The 17,430-nt window shown below is 46.5% G+C and overlaps 1 protein-coding gene across 3 annotated transcripts in view; it reads left to right on the top strand.

The window, feature by feature from the left end:
* Positions 1-17,430, top strand: part of LOC105531347 (uncharacterized protein C5orf56-like) — a 73,624-nt gene that overhangs the window by 35,625 nt on the left and 20,569 nt on the right. For all 3 annotated transcript variants that reach the window (XM_011969265.1, XM_011969266.1, XM_011969267.1), the window contains exon 3: positions 9,898-9,937. In XM_011969265.1, the coding sequence (XP_011824655.1) occupies positions 9,898-9,937 (40 nt within the window). The remainder of the gene's footprint in view (positions 1-9,897; positions 9,938-17,430) is intronic.

Below are 17,430 nucleotides of genomic sequence, written 5' to 3'. Positions count from 1 at the left end.
CCAGCCTGGCCAATATGGTGAAATCCCGTCTCTACTAAAAATACAAAGATTAGCCGTGCATGGTGGTGGGTGCCTGTAGTCTCAGTTACCTGGGAGGCTGAGGCAGGAGAATTGCTTGAATTCAGGAGGTAGAGGTTGTAGTGAGCCAAGATCATGCCACTGCACTCTACCCTGGGTGACAGAGCGAGACTCCATCTCAAAAAAAAAAGAAGAGTAAAAAGGCAAGCCAGAGACTGGGAGAGGAGAGGATATTCTCAGTAACATACCCGACAGAGGACTGGGGCTTGTATCCAGAAGGTCCAAAGAACTCCTGCAAGTCAATAAGAAAAAAGCAAATAGGCAAAAGTCTTAAACAGGAATATCTTAAAAGTGGATATATAAATAGCCAATAAGCAAATTAAAACGTGTAAGATGCCACTCTATACCCACAGAAAGGACTAAAATTGAAGATTGATAATACCAAATGTTGGCAAACTCTTTTATATACTGGTAGAAGTGTACATTGATACGATCACTTTGGAAAACTATTTGGTACTATCTACTAAAGCTAAGACTATACCCATTCCATAAACTATGAGTTCCACCTCTAGGTACATACTCAAGAGGAATGAGTACAAATGTCCACCAGCAGACATAAACTAAAATGCTTCTGTCTTATGTCTAATAGTACCTTTTTTCATAAGAGCCCCAAACTAGAAACAACACAAATGGTCATCAACAGCAGAATGGTTAAATTGTGTCATATCCACACAATGGGAGACAACACAGCAATCTTTAAAAAGAACAAACTGTGTCTCTACATCACAGCATACATAGATCATGCAGATAATGTTGAGTGGGAAGAAGCCAGACACCCAGAAGGTACATTGTATGATTCTCTTTATATGAAGTGTAAAAACAGATAAAATTGGCCAGGTGCGGTGGCTTATACCTGTAATCCCAGCACTTTGGGAGGTCAAGACTAGAGGAATGCTTGAGACCAGGAGTTTGAGACCAGCCTGGGCAACATAGCAAGACTCTGTCTCTTTAAAAAAAAAAATAGCTGGGCATGGTGGCACATGCCTGTAGTCCTAGCTACTCAAGAGGCTGAGGTGGGAGGATTGCTTGAGTCTGGGCATTCGAGGCTGCAGTGGGCTATGATCGCATCACTGCACTCCATCCTGGGCGACAGAGCAAGACCCTGTCTCAAACAAAAAGCAAAAACAGGTAAAATTAATCTCTGGTGGCCGTGCACGGTGGCTCACGCCTGTAATCCCAGCATTTTGGGAGGCCAAGGCAGGCGGATCACGAGGTCAGGAGATCGAGACCATCCTGGCTAACACAGTGAAACCCCATCTCTACTCAAAATACAAAAAAAAATTAGCCAGGCGTGGTGGCGGGCGCCTGCAGTCCCCACTACTCAGGAGGCTGAGGCAGGAGAATGGCGTGAACCTGGGAGACGGAGCTTGCAGTGAGCTGAGATGGCACCACTGCACTCCAGCCTGGGCAACAGAGCGAGACTCCATCTCCAAAAAAAAAAAAAAAAAAAATTAATCTCTGGTGATGGAAGTTAGAACAGAGGTCCTGACAGGGAGGGGCATGAGGGGGCCCCCTGTGGTCAGAAGTATTCTGTCTCAGTGCAACTCAAACTATTGCAATTGCCAGCCACCTTGCCATTCTCCCCCACTGGCTCCTGGATGATAAGGATAAGGGTGCACCTCTGTCTGAACCACAGTGCCTAGCACAGCCCCCGCCATGTAGAGCAGATCCTCAGCGGATGTTTACTCAAAGAATGAGCAAATTGCGCCAGGTGCGGTGGCTCACTCCTGTAATCCCAGTACTTTGGGAGGTCAAGGTGGGCGAATCACTTGAGGCCAGGAGTTCAAGACCGAGACCAGCCTGGCCAACATCTCTACTGAAAATACAAAAATTAGGCAGGCATAGTGGCATGGGCCTGTAATCCCAGCTACTTGGGAGGCTAAGGTGGGAGGATGGCATGAGCCCAGGAGTCAGAGGTTGCAGTGAGCCAAGATCATGCCACTGCACTCCAGGCTGGGCGACAGAGCAAGACCTTGTTTCAAAAATACAAAATAAAAAAGAATGAGTGAAGTATGACATGGCCTTTATAGAGTAACATTTGTGTGTTAGAGGGGAATCGGTGTGGGAAGGCAGTTAACAACTGCTCAAAGTTTACTCTAAAACAAAGCAGAAAATACATGCTGCAAAGGAGAAGCAGAAATGAAGGTCTTTCGCTAGAATGGGAGATGGGGTGACAAAGGTGCTGTCAGTTCGAGGAAGAGGCCTTCACAAGTAATTGGGGGACTATGGGGGCTTCCCGAAAGAGATGGTATTGAGCTGAACTTCGAAAGGTGGTTGAGATTACAATAGGCAGAAAATGGCTGAGAAGGGCAACCTGGGCTCAGAGAATGACTCACCCAGTGGTTCTCAAACTTTAGTGCAACCAGAGTCACCTAGACTTGTTAAAACACAGTTTGCTGGGTCTCACCCCACAGGCTCCAATCCAGGAGGTCTAACAAGTCCCAGGTGATGCTGATGCTGCTGGTCTGGGGACTATTCTTTAAGAACCCCTGGCTTAAGCCAAAGCCAGCCTGTCCAGTCAACTGCACCTCCCTTTGGGCACTGTGTTAAGTGAGTGAAGGTCAAGATGAGAGGCAGGTGTGGACAGGTGGAGTGGGCCAGAGTCTGAGACCTTTGGCTACTGTCTGGGGAGTTTAGGCCTAATTCTGTGAACTTAATTTAGGGCCTCAATAGATGGACATGGTATAATGACCTGGTCTCTAGGGATGTCCCACTCCAGGGTTTATGACATCCTCTACCTGAAGCTTAAAGCTGTACACACAGGCAGGTGATAAGTTCGTACTGAGTTTGGTCCTACAGAGACAAGCCCTGCACTGTCCTCCACAGCATCCCTGCCAAGGGAGACACAGTTTATACTGACAGACTGAAGCGATTGAAACAAGGCACTATTTTAAATGTGCAGCATCAGGATTATTTGTAGCCATGCATGCAATGGAGATGGCAGGTGGAAGAGGAATCAGCCAATCTGACCATTCAGGCAAAAGCAGCCTTTTGGTCTCAATAAAGAGATAATTGGTCTGTTTTGTTTGTTTGTTTGTTTTTTCTCATATTCTAGGTCCCTCCCAGATTCCCAGGGGCAAGGATTTATACCACATCCCCAGTCCATTTTTTTCACTAGGGAAGCACCTAGATCCAGGTAGTTTCCTCCAAGCGGTGTCTCTTTGGCTAAGAAAGGGAGAGTGCGCTGGGAGCGGTGGCTCATGCCTGTAATCCCAGCACTTTGGGAGACCGAGACAGGAGAATCACCCGAGGTTACGAGTTTGAGACCAGCCTGGCCAACATGGCAAAACCCCATCTCTACTAAAAATACAAAAATTAGCCAGGCGTGGTAGTGCCTGCCTATAATCCCAGCTACTCGGGAGGCTGAGGCCAGAGAATCAATTGAACCCAGGAGGTGAAGTTTGCAGTGAGCCGAGATCGTGCCACTGCACTCCAACCTGGGCAATAAGTGAGACTCCATCTCAAAAAAAAAGGAAGGAAGAAAGAAAGGAGGGAGTGCCGGAGGGAGAGTTCATTGCCTGGGGAGGGAGCACCCTCTATGGATGCTATGGATATCCTTGTCAGAACCATCCTGGTCAGGACACACTGGACATTGGCCATTTCCCTGATGACCCAGACATGCAAGGCGGATGCTATCTGTCATCCTGTATACTGGCTTTGGTTACACCTTCAATAAGCTGTACTTACTATCAATTCTCTGTAAAGTAGTCTACTGGTTGTGGTAGAGACACAAGGATGGATCAGCCATGGACCCATCCTCCAGAAACATACAACATAATAAGAGGTGGGCGACATTAAAACCCTCCTACCTGGTGCCTGTTCCCTCCCTCTGCATCCCTGGCTTGAGTCTAGCTGCTGCTTCTCCCTAACTCACCCTGATGCTGGAGGCTGGGAGCTCTCACTCATTCAGCCTTCACCTCAGCAGGTATCGCAGGGGTCCTGGGCTCACAGGGGTGAGTGCATCAAGATGCGTGTGGTCTGGTAGGGAGCCTTCCTGCCCCATAGCTGGAGATAGGCCAGCTCCTGAGCAGGTGCTCTACAGCCATCATCCTGCTGCTGGGGCCACAATAGTCAACTCTGGGCTGCAGATCCCCAGTCCCCTTGCTGACTGGGCTCCACACCGGTAGAGGGAATCTGGGGGCCCCCTTTGCCTCAGCCTATGCCAAACTAGAGGCCTCTGGGGGTCACAGCTGCTGCATGCACGATGATCCATGGGGAGACAGGATGGGGCTGAGGTGAGTGCAGTGCCCTGCTAACTCCCCAGGCACCTCATTCCTCTCGAAGCTCTGCCTGCCTTTTTCCTCAGGGACATGAGAATTGGCTCGCTTCCTTCTCACCACCAACTCCCTTTTGCAAGAAAATCATCTAGAATAGAGCTGTTGGTCAAATTGTAAAATATTTGAAGACATTCATTCTGAGCCAAATATGAGTAACCAATGGCCTGTGAGACAGCCCATAGGAGATCCTGAGAGCGTGTGCCCAAAGTGGTCAGGCCACAGTTTGGTTTTATACATTTTAGGGAGATATAGCCATCAATCAATGCATGTAAGATGTACATTGGTTCTGTCCAAAAAGGCAGGATAAGTAGGTTGGGGGGTGGGGGTGGTTTCAAGTAATAGATGGATTCAAAGATTTTTCTGATTGACAATTGGTTGAAAGAATTATTATCAATAGAAAGCAACAGAAAGGAATGTCTGGGTTATCATAAGGGGCCATGGAGACCAAGGTTTTTGTTTTTTGTTTTTTGTTTTCTTTTTTTTTTTTTTTTTTTTTTGAGGCAGTGTCTCGCTCTGTTGCCCAGGTTGGAGTGCAGTGGCGCAATCTCGGCTCACTGCAAGCTCCACCTCCCAGGTTCACGCCATTCTCCTGCCTCAGCTTCCTGGGTAACTGGGACTACAGGTGCCCGCCACCACGCCCAGCTAATTTTTTGTATTTTTAGCAGAGACGAGGTTTCACCGTGTTAGCCAGGATAGTCTTGATCTCCTGACCTTGTGATCCACTGGCCTCTGTCTCCCAAAGTGCTGGGATTACAGGTGTGAGCCACTGCCCAGCTGGGGACCAAGGTTTTATTATGCAAATGAAGCCTTCATTCAGGCTTCAGAGAGAATGGATTGTAAATATCTCTTATCAGTCTTAAAGAGTCAGTAATTCCAAAAGGGAAGAGGGTATAATCAGGCATGTCTGGCTTCCCCTTCCCATCATGGCCTGAACTAGTTTTTCAGGTTAACTTTGGAATGCCCTTGGCTGAGAGGAGGGGTCTATTCAGACGGTTGGGGGTGCCTTGGAATTTTATTTTTGGTTTACAGAGCACAGGCCCAGAAATGAGAACCAGGTTTAGGTCTTGCTCTCCTACTCTCCACTGTGTGACTTGGGCAAGTCATCTAATCTTTCTAAGCCTCAGTTTTCTCATTTGTAGAATGGAAATAATGCCCTTGCTTACTTCATAGTGTCACTCAGAGGCACAGACGATGGAGAGGCAAAATTATTGTCTTTAACTGCCCTGAAGCTTCAGGGAGGAGTTGGACAAGTACACACACAATGTGTTGCGTACTACACCAGAGGTATGTCTGGGGTGTGGTAGTAGCAGAGTGGAGGTAAACCAGTTCTGCCCAGGAGGAGACTGCAAAGCATGGGGCCTGGTGGAAGTAGCCCTCCAGGGCTTTGGGCTCTAATGTTTCTTAAACAGTGGAGTGTTAACTGTATTAAATTTCATTTAGTCCCCACAACAAACCTGTGAGATAGGTGTCATCCATTTTACGTATGAGCAGCTGAGGCTCAGAAAGGATCATGCATTGGCTTGGCCTGGTATTTATAAAGCCCCTATTGAATGCTAAGGGGCGCAAATCTAAGTTCCTTCCTCGTGGAGCTCACATTCCACAGGTGAAGTCACTTGCCCAAGACGAGGCTGGAATGTCAGAGCCAGGATTCAAACCCTCATCTGGTGGCTTCTTACCTCACCCTAGAACTCACTAGCCCTCAGGACATCCTCTTACAGGGAGCATAGACTGTCTCTGCCAGCCCCTGTGGGGAATTTGAGGATTTAAGGGCAAGGCTGGGTCAGGGATAGGAGAGGCCCTGCTATTCCTATGGAACCTTCTGTTTCCCAAGCATTCCCTGGCAGCCCTTCCCCAAAGAGAGACTGAAGGCCTGACCGTGCCAATATTTTCCCCAGGGAAGCAGGGCAGGAGAAGCTTCCCCAGGGGATTTCAAGGGAGGATGGAGGTGGTCTCTGTTCTGGGGTCAGAGAGTGACACCCTCTTCCTGCTGAGGTGGGGAATCCCCTTGGATTTCTCTGGGTTTATGGGAGAGGCCTATTGTTTTCCTACTGATCAGGGCCTCAGGGGAGGAAAACTCAAGACCTGGCAGGCACGTCATAGGACTAAATCAGCCTCTGGCATCTGAGTGGCTCCTTAGGCTTGCGGCTCATTCCTGCCCTCTCATGCCCTCAGCCTCAGGCTGCCATGGGACCCGTGGCACTGCCACTGGGCAGTGATATTTTGTTTTAACTCAAGGAAATAAGAGATTGGCAAACCCCCTTCTCCAAGGAAAAAAATACAGGATTGTTCATTAGAGCATTTGCTCGTAGTGAAAATCATAGGAAACAATGTAAATGGCCAATGTTTAGGAATTAAATAAAATGTGGTAAAAATGTACATGTAATGAAATACTTTTAATGCAGCCATTAAAACTCATTATGTAGAAGAAAATTAATTTCATGAGAAGAGTGCTTTATAACAGATTTAGTCAAAATTCAGATCATAAAACACAATGTACATGATCTCATTTTTAACTCAAGGAAATAAGAAAAAAAATACCTATATGTGTGCATAGAAGAATGTCTAGAAGGATGCATCCAAAGTTAATTGTAGTTATTTCTGGGTAGTAGAATTATACGTTTTCTCCTGTTTTCAATATTTCCAAGTTTCCTTCAGTGAAAATGCGTGTATTTTGTAATCATGGATAAAAAGTTCCCACAGTGTGTATTGGCGAGAGAAGGATTGTTTCCTTTTGGCTTTGCACTTAGATGGCCCAAGGCCTTGGCCTTGTTCCAGGAGTGCAGATATTGTAGAAGCCACCGGGAAGACTGGGAGCAGTAGAAGAGAGGCCAGCTTAAGGAGAATAAACTGGGCATCGCTGTCCAGGTGTCATCCTAAATGTCACCTCCCAGAAAGGCACCTGACCACACAACCTGGCCAAAAGAGGTCACTCCCACACTTACTCTTTACATTTCACCCCAGCTTGCTGTCTTCATAGCACCCGTCCGCATCTGAAGTTATCTGCCTGCATATCCATTTCCTTGGTGATTATTTATCTCCTCCACAGAAGGCAAGCTCTCCAAGAGCAGAGTCCCTGTCTGTCTTGCTCAGTTACTTCTCATCAGGAGAAAGCCAGACCTTGGTCAACAAGCAACTGAGGACTTGCTCAGCAGCCCCAAGCTATGGGCATTTATCCTAAGGCTACACACAGCAGTGAGAAAAAGGAGATAACTTCTTAGGAATCTAGAAATAGGTGGAGAGCTGGCTTATAGGACCACACCTGGGTGGTGCTTAGCAACCTGGAGGACCTGGCCCAGTGTTAGTAACAACAGTGGCCACGTACAGGTGTTGAGGAAGTACCAGCTTCGTGTTTTCTCTTAAGGTAGAACCAATGTAGGTTAGGTCCCTCTCCCTCTGCTTCCAGCCCCCCTGCTGCCACCAGCCAACTCTATCACTCAGCTGCCAACTTCAGCTCCTCTCTTTAGAGCCTTCTGTAGTCAGGTTCTCACTTCAACCATTCCACTGAATCATCCCTGACCAGGACTACCTGTGACTCCAAGAAGCTATATCTCTGTCTTCATATTATTAAATAGTTGACCTGTCATAGTGGACTATGCCATCCTCCTCAGAAGTCTTTCTCCAGGTTTCCCTCCTACTGTACTTGCTAGTCCTTTTCAGTCTCTTTCGCTGAGCTACTGAATGGGGCTCAGCCCTTGCACAGCTTCCCTATTTTTTTTTCTTTTCTTTTCTTTTTTCTTTTTTTTTTTTTTTTTTGGAGACAGAGTCTTGCTCTGTCACCCAGGCTGGAGTGCAATGGCATAATCTCCGCTCCCTGCAACTGCCACCTCCCAGGTTTAAGTGATTCTCCTGCCTCAGCCTCCCGAGTAGCTGGGGTTACAGACACCCACCACCACGCCCAGCTAATTTTTGTATTTTTAGTGGAGACGGAGTTTAACCAGGTTGGTCATGCTGGTCGCAAACTCCTGACCTCAGGTGATCCACCCGCCTTGGCCTCCCAAAGTGCTGGGATTACAGGTGTGAGCCACTGCACCCAGCTGACAGCTTCCCTATTGACATCCACCCTCTTGGTGATCTCATCCTGTGTCACAGCTTTAAAGAACTATGTGCTGAGCACTCACAAGTACTCATTTCCAGCCTGGACCTCTCCCTAGACTCACAGTTCCACCTGCCTACAGTCTTCTCCACTTAAGTGCCTAAAAGGCATCTCACACTTACGTCCAAAACCACATTCCTTATCTTCCCACAAAACATGCTCCATCTGTAGGCTTCCATTCAGAAAATGGCAATTCCATCCTCCCAGATGCTCAGGCCAAAACTGGGAATCTTCCTGCTACTCCCAGCCAACTCTGTCCTGTAGTTCACAGCTTCACCTCCTTTCTTTTTAACCTGCCCCAGTCAGGTTCTAACCCCATTCTTTTTAATCTCTCACTTCCAATCCATCAGCAAATCCTCCATGCTACTGCTGTGGTCCAAGCCACCATTGTCTCTTGCTGAGATTTCTGCCACAGCCTCCTCACTGGTTATACTCTTTCTCTCAGTTTATTCTCAACACAGCATCCAGAGTGATCCTGTTAAAATGTGAGTCACATCATGTCACTTCTCTGTAAAAAACCCTCTAGTGGCTCCTGTCTCGGAATCAGAGCCCAAGTTCACACAAGGACCTCCCTTGAATGCTGTGAATACTGTGGAGCCTCTCGCTACCTCTCTGATCCCTCTCCTACTTCTCCCTTATTCGTTCTACTCTGGCTGCACCACCCTCCTCACTGATCTGTTAACACGTCAGACAGGCCCTCACTGCCACGCTGTTGCACTTGCCATTCCCTCCACCTGGCAAGCTTCTTCCCCATTAATTCTCAGGGCTTATGTCCTCACTCTTTTCAGGTAACATTGTTCATAATTTACCTTCTCAGGTGTCTAGCCTTCTCTGGACACACATTTTATAATTTTGACACCCCTTCTCACCTTCTGCCCCAATATTCCCTACCCCTCTCTCCTGCCTTATTTTTTCTCCCTAGGACTTACCACTTCTGATTCCTAGATTTTTAATTTATGTATTTTGTTAGTTTTTGGTCTCTTCACTACAACCACTCCCCACCCTGCCGTCCGGTAGACTGCAGGCTCCATGAGGGCAGGGTGTTAACCTTTTTTGTCCAATGCTGTATTCCCAGAGCCCTAGGACAGTGCCTGGCATATATAGGTGCTCAGTAAATAGCTGATGAATATCCATGAAAATGAATGAGGGACAACTTACTTTTTATACAAGGCCTTGAGACAAAATGGAAAGGGCACTGAGGTTTCTGCCAGTATAGGAGCATTAACAGACCAAATGAGAAAGAAACCCTCTGAGTGGAGAATGCACCTGGGTGGAAGCTTGTGCCTGTGTCTGCCCTGGGCCAGCATGCTGCCAACTCACACCTCAGTGGCTTTCAAAGAACTCGCCACAGATGGGCTCTCATCTTTCAACTTCCATCCAGGCTTACTTTGTTCAAAGGCCCACCTTCAGTGCCCTGTTTCAATCATTTACTTTCCTTGTTTTTTGCAGGTACCAGAGTTTGTAGCCCATTGGAGGAAAACACATCAAGGTAAGAAAACAATAAGACCACGTCTTGTTTGGGACTTCCCAACCCAGCCTTGGAAACTGTCCAAGGAACACCAGGGTGCTAAGTGTTGGCAGCTGGATAAAGGGAAGGCCCAAGAGACTGTGTTGACTTCCTGGATAGAGTGAGAGTCCTGGGGACAGCGAGGCAGCTCAGTATAGTCAGTGATGGCTGTGAGGTCTTTAGACTCAGGAAGACAGCGTTTCACTTGGGAAAATATGGCAGCCTCCCCCAAGCCAGTTGGTTGTGGGCCCACAGCATGGCTCTCCTGCCCTGCCTTCCCTACCTCCTTCTGGGTCTCCCCTTCCTCACTTGCCCAGATGTGCTGCCTGGCCCACTGAAGGCATAGCAGGCTTCTGCAGAGGGCTTTCTTCTGAGATGGAGTCTTGCTCTGTCGCCAGACTAAAGCACAGTGGTGCAATCTCGGCTCACTGCAACCTCCGCCTCCCGGGTTCAAGCGATTCTACTGCCTCAGCCTCCCAAATAGCTAGGACTACAGGCACACGCCACCATGCCCAGCCAATTTTTGTAGAGACGGGGTTTCACCATGTTGGCCAGGATGGTCTCGATCTCTTGATCTCATGATCTGCCCACCTCGGCCTCCCAAAGTGCTGGGATTACAGGCATGAGCCACCGCACCTGATCTTTTTTTTTTTTTTAAAGCAAGACTGGTTTAGTTCAAAAGGTGTATACTAAGATCTTACTAGTATAGGGCTTCTCTGATTCTGTGTTTAATCTCAGTCCAAATTTTGTTAAGATCCTCAGCAAATAAATGGATGTGGGAAATGTGTGATTAGGAGAGAGGCAGCTTTTAAAAATGTGTCTGGCTTTTGACCATGCAATTTCACTTTCCATAATTTATTCTAGGAAAATACTCATACTTATGCAAAGTTTATGTACAAAGATAGTTATAACTGCATTGTTTACCATTTACAAAAAGGAAACATCTGAAAGCCCAATAGAAAGGAATTGGTTATTCCACGTTGGCACATTCATACAAGGGAATGTCATTAGGCAGAATGATGAAAATATATATGGATGAGAAAGATATTTGAATGTACCATTTTTTAAAAAAAGAAATGGAAAATCTTACAAACCATTCAAAGAAAGTAACTTTGGACTCAGCCTGAAGGGTTGAAATTGAGCTTAGTCTCTTAATCAAGTTGGGAACTCAGGCAAGTAATGTGATCTCCCTGAACTTGTTTCCTGCCTGTAAATGGGGCACAATAACACCTAGCTTGTGAAGTTGGAAGGATTAAGAGAGATTACCACATCTAAAGGCCTCAGCACAGCCCAGTAGGTGATGATTGCTCAGTAGCTGGGTGCTTAGATGAGACTGTGATATTATTTTTACCTATTTATAAGCCAGGAAACATTCTGGAAATTCATACACCAGCAGTGAAGTTTTCTGACTAATCGAATCATGGATGATTTTTAATATTTTCTTATTTTTCTACAAAGAATATCTCCTGCTTATCTAAGGATGGTATAGTTTTTAAAAAGTGACAATTTAAAAGGTTAAAAGAAAAAGTAACAATTTAAAAGGTTTAAAAAAAAAAAGTGCATTTCAGCAGGTAAGTTTGTTAAGTAATCCCTGCACAGAGCTCTAGAGAACTGAGGGAGAGGTGGGAAAGAAAGGGAATAGGAAGAACAGTGGGTAGAGGAAAAGAAAGAAGCGGAGGTCAGACCCCAGGGCTAGTGGCCAAGGAGATGCACCTCAGCGGTAATGCTGGAGCCCCAGCAAGCATTGTGTGTGTCCTCCCATCCCCTATGATTGGCACCTCCCAGGGGAACTCCAGGTAGGAGATGGTAACCAAGGCTCATCTGTCCCAGCTTCTGCTGACAATAAATGTGTAGAGCCTCTTTTAGCTGCTGAGACAGCCTGACTATAGCACATCCAGGGAGAGGCCCTGTGGCTCTAGTCCTGGGCCTGGCTCATCCACCTTTGGTAAACCCAGCATTTTTTTCCACGTCCTGAGTAGGAGAGGCAGGGCATCCTAGTGAATTCCCAGAAGTCATTCTAAAAGGATTAGCACCTCTCTTCTTTAGCAGCCCGGTAGGATCTATACCCAAGAGACAGGTCTCCCAAGCAAATACAGGCTGCCAGGAAAGGGAAATGGTGACCACCTAAGGGCTGCCATTCCTGGCTCTCATCCCCACCCACACCCCACCAACTGCCTTAATGGCCTGTGACATCAGGAGGAACCCTTCCATGCTGATGGTGCTTATGCCCACCTATGACAGTTCATTGAGTATTCTTAGAGAGACATGACTCTTCTATATAAGCGAATTTTCCAAATTATTAAATTTGATCCCATCACATTGCAGTTTTAAAATTGTACCCATTTTAAATTAATTTCTATTTCATCAAATTTATCAAAATAATACACAAATTCAAAATGGCTGGAAGAGTTGATTTTGAATGTTGTCACCACAAAGAAATGACAAGTGTTTAAGGTGATAGATATGCTAATTATCCTGATTTGATCATGACACACTATATGTATGTCTAGAAACATCACACTGCACTGCAATTATTATGTGTCCATTAAAAATAAATAAAAAATAATGCATGCGTGTGGTTTAAATATCAATTGTACTGAGAAGCCCATAATAAAAATCCCTTCCCCACCTTTCGCAGTTTCCCTCTCTATAGGCTTCCTCTTTCAACCATTTACTAATTTCCATTTCTGTTTATACTGTTTTTTGATCTACCAATTTTAGGCATTTGTTGACTTCTTGTGGTAGATGAGGATTGAACTTTCCTACAGAACCATCCCCACTTTTCCTCCCTCCATCTTTCCAATAAGAACATAACACAATCTGTGGTTAACTCAATAGTGAGTATAGACATACTCGTCACTGCTGAGTTATGTAGCATCTTTGAGTTCCGGAAGATTTTCTTATATTATTTCTTTAATAATTTTCTTCCCTCTGTTTTATCTGTTGGATCATCTGGATTAATGTTTTAGTTTCCTTATGTTTTCTCTCCTGCTTTTCATCTCTTTGCCTTTTTGGTCTATTTTCTTGGGAAACCTTCATTGACTTCATACTCCAATCCTTCTGTTGATTTTTTTTTTTTTAATTTTGGCTTTCTTTTTCTAATATCCTAGTACTCATTCTTGTTCTGCCTGTTCTTTTTCAAAAATATCACATTCTTTTTTATGCATATACTGTCTCCATCTTATTCTTCTTGAGGCACTATTTATTTTTCATTTGTCCATTTGTCTTAATAGTCTTCTAGTCTCTATTTTGTTTTTGTTTCCAACTGGAGGTGGCAGCAGTGGCGGGGCTGGTTGTTGTTGTTGTTGTTGTTGTTGTTGTTGTTGTTCTTCTTCTTCTTCTTCTTCTTCTTCTTCCTTCTTCTTCTTCCTTCCTCCTCCTCCTCCTCCTCCTTCTTCTTCCTCCTCCTTCTTCCTGCTTCTTCCTCCCCCTTCTTCCTCCTTCTTCCTCCCTCCTCCTCCTCCTTCTTCTTCTTCTTCTTCTCCTCCTTTTTCTTCTTCCTCCTTCTTCTTTCTTCTTCTCCCTTCTTCTTTCTTCTTCTTCTCCCTCTCTCTGTCTCTCCATCTCTCCTTGTTGGAGGCTTTCCTTAAATGCCAAATATCTCAGCTATCTGCTGGTATTTATTAATGGACTAATAAGAGGCTGAACTAAACTCTGCTTGGGCAGAATTTATTAACTGGGGTTTCACCACAGGAAGCAAGCCAGTCTTTTAGTTAACAAGCCTCCAATAAGCACCTTTTTTTTTTTTTGAGACGGAGTCTCGCTCTGTCACCCGGGCTGGAGTGCAGTGGTACGATCTTCGGCTCACTGCAAGCTCTGCCTCCCGGGTTCATGCCATTCTCCTGCCTTAGCCTTCCTAGTAGCTGGGACTACAGGTGCCCGCCACCACGCCCAGATAAGTTTTTGTATTTTTAGTAGAGATGGGGTTTCACCATGTTAGCCAGGATGGTCTCAATCTCCTGACCTCATGATCCACCCACCTTGGCCTCCCAAAGTGCTGGGATTACAGATGTGAGCCACTGCACCTGGCCATGAGCACCTTTTCTCTAGAGCTAGGTTTCTCGGCCTTGGTACTAGTGACATGTTGGACCAAAGAATTCCTTGTTGTCAGAGGCTGTCTCGTGCACTGTAGAATGTTTAGCAGCACCAGTGACTTCTATCTACTAAATGCTAGTAGTAACCCCCCTCCCAGAGATGTGATAACCAAAATGTCTGTAAACATTGCCAAATGTCCCCTGGGGGACAAAGTCACCCTGTTGAGAACCACCACCCTGAAGCCATTCTGCTCTCAAGAGAAGCATTCTAACTCCTAGTTCTAGTTATTGATCTCTACATAACAAACCACCCCAAAACTTAGTAGCATAAAACAACCACCATTTTTAGGGCCACTGTCAAGGATTCAGAAGGGCACGGCTCTTTATTCTACAATGACTGGGATGACTGGAATGACTGGAGGTGACTGGAATGACTGGGAGTTGGAACAGCTGGGGCTGAAGGGTCCACTTGTAAGATGGTTGTTCACTTGGCAAAGAGAGCTGGAAGGCTGGGCTCAGCTGTTGAGAGACTACACATGGTGTTCCCAGCACCATGGCCCGGTCACTGGGCCTCTTATGAGGTAGCTCAAGTCTCTGGTGTGAGTGTTCTGGCCAGCAAAACAGAAGCTGCATGGCTGTGTATGTCCCAGCCGTGGAAGTCACATAGCTCATTTCCACTGTGGTCAGAAATCCACACAGGTTCAGGGAAGGAGATACAGACCCACCTCTCCATTGGAGAAAAGTCAAAGAATTTGCAACCATCTTTTAAATCCACCATACCCTCATCCAGAGTGATATAGACCTGGGGTGGGGCGGGGCAAGGTAAGTGGGTGGGACATTGAGTCCCACACTTCGTTCTTCAGACTTTTCCCTCCATTTTCATCTCTGTATTCATCTGCCTTCCCTCCTGCCTGTCTCTCTCCTGTTCAGTGTCTTTGTCTCCAGCTGTGTGGGGCAGGGTGCGGAGGTAAGACCTGGGGAGGATTTCAACCAGTTTCCTGCATTCATTACCCTCACTGGCTGCTGTACCTCAGCCCCACCATCCACAACACCTGGTCTCCCCAAGTCTGAGCTCCTCCTGCAGGGTTCCAGGGGTAAAGCGGCTTGCCTCCTGTCAGTGTGCCCCCTCTGCAAGCCCTTCAGAGCCTAGCTTCCTCCATATCAGTCATTATTCCTCTACCTGCCTCCCCGCTTCCTGGAGTTTGGGGAACTTTTTCAGCCACTCATGTCTCCTTTACCATTTCCTTTGCCTTCGAGAGTTAATACCATTTGGTTTTTTGTTTGTGTGTCTGTTTGTTTGTTTGAGACAGAGTCTCGCTTTGTCACCTAAGCTGGAGTGCAGTGGCACGATCTTGGCTTATTGCAACCTCTGCCTCCCGGGTTCAAGTGATTCTCATACCTCAGCCTCCCAAGTACCGGGGACTACAGGCATGTGCCACCATGCCCGACTACTTTTCGTATTTTTAGTAGAGATGGGGTTTCACCATGTTGGGCAAGCTGGTCTCGAACTTCTGATCACAAGTAATCCATCCTCCTCATCCTCCTAAAGTGCTGGGATTACGGGTGTGAACCACCACGCCTGGCCCCATTTGATTTTTTTAAGAGATAAGGTATCACTTTGTTGCCCAGACTGGAGTACAGTGGTGTGACCATAGCTCACTGCAGCCTCAAACTCCTGGGCTCAAGTGATCCTCCCACCTCAGCCTCCTGAGTAGCTGAGACTCCAGGTATACACCACCACACCCAGCCAATTTTTTTTTTTTTTTTTTTTTTTTTAAAGACAAGGTCTTACTATGTTGCCCAGGCTGGTCTAGAACTCCTGGACTCAAATGATCCTCCTGCCTTGGCCTACCAAAGTGCTGGAAGTATAGGCGTGAGCCACTGCACCTGGCCGCATTTGATTTCTAGACTAGCATTTTAGTGGTGCTTCAGGATAGAAAGGAAACTGGGAGTGTAAATAACTGACGTGTTGAACTGGAAACCCTGTTGCACCTCTCTTGTATGGATCTATCTCTACATTGTGTTATAGTCTTCCCTGACCTGTAACAGCTCTGTGAAGCAGTACAGTGACATTTAACCTTTTGTTGATCATTCAGAGTCCTCTTTATGAAAACACTTGTTTACCTTGGAATTATGAAGCTATTAAGCTATTACCTTGGAATTACTAAGTAGAGCTATGTGTTCCTCCATGATGTGGACCCCAATCATTTTGCTGGGATTCTTCAAACCTTTCTTCATGGCCGCCTCTGTCCCTGGCTGCCTCTCATCCTATGTATTTGTGGTGAGAGTGCCACATTACAGCATGTTAGCTTCTGATGTATCTTTTCAAATGCCCTGGTGACTCTGCTGGGCGTTCTTTGTTTGCCATCCCCCGACACATCCCTGCTCCTATTGATTTTCTGCCCTTTCCCACACCCCCCAGGGTTTGACCTTTGCGGATTCCATCAGCCAGGCTCCAGGTCCCCATGCTTCCAGTTGGGTTTGGCCAATTGAAGACCCCTTCCCTGACCAGAGGTTGGAGGCTGGGAGGGGAATTGGGAGGTGCTTTATCTCCCCAGCTCCCTCCCTTGCCAGGTCTCAGGTCAATAGTACCTGTGTTTTTCACCCTAAAACCACAGCTCCTGCTGGCAACCCCCTCCTACAGGTCTCTCTGGGTTCCAGGAGCCCTCCCACCTCCTCCCTGGGGATTGGTGGTCACAGCTCCCACTGTTGCTGGCTGCAGGGTGCTTCACCTTTCCTTGAGGGTTTCTCTTCATCCTGCTCATCCTTGGAAACAGTCCCTTCCTCAGTCTCTCCTGTTACCAGTGGAGTGTGCATCTGCTTCCTGCTGGGACCGTGATCAATACACGAACCTTTTCTGATTTGCATCTAAAACAAGGATACTCAAGCAGGGAGGGTATGAACATTAAAAAATAAAAATAAAACAAGAATGAATAGTCCCTAAGTGAGCCCTGAGAGACTCTCTTCATTGAGAGTCTGGGTATGAGCTTTGTGACTTATCTAGGCTACTCAAGGGCTTTTGTTTGTTTGTTTGTTCATGTCGATGTTTTTAACCATAATGCAGATAATAGAGGGCAATAAATTAGTAACTTACATACTTACTGGAGTGATTTGAGAAGGAAAATAAGCATGTAAATAAAGGGAAGCCAGGAGAGAGAATTTATGATGACTCAGAAGTTACAGGACAGGGCCAGGCGCAGTGACTGATGCCTGTAATCCCAGCATTTTGGGAGGCTGAAGCAGTGGATCACTTGAGGTCAGGGGTTCGAGACCACCCTGGCCAACATGGCAAAAACCCGTCTCTACTAAAAATACAAAAATTAGCCAGGCATGGTGGCAGGTGCCTGTAATCTCAGCTACTCAGGAGGCTGAGGCAGGAGAATCACTTGAACCTGGGAGGCATCGGGTCACTGCACTCCAGCCTGGGCGCCAAGAGCAAAA

Source organism: Mandrillus leucophaeus, unplaced genomic scaffold (genome assembly GCF_000951045.1).
Source record: "Mandrillus leucophaeus isolate KB7577 unplaced genomic scaffold, Mleu.le_1.0 Scaffold88, whole genome shotgun sequence".
NCBI classification, from domain to species: domain Eukaryota; kingdom Metazoa; phylum Chordata; class Mammalia; order Primates; family Cercopithecidae; genus Mandrillus; species Mandrillus leucophaeus.
This window is presented reverse-complemented; position numbering and strand designations above follow the sequence as displayed.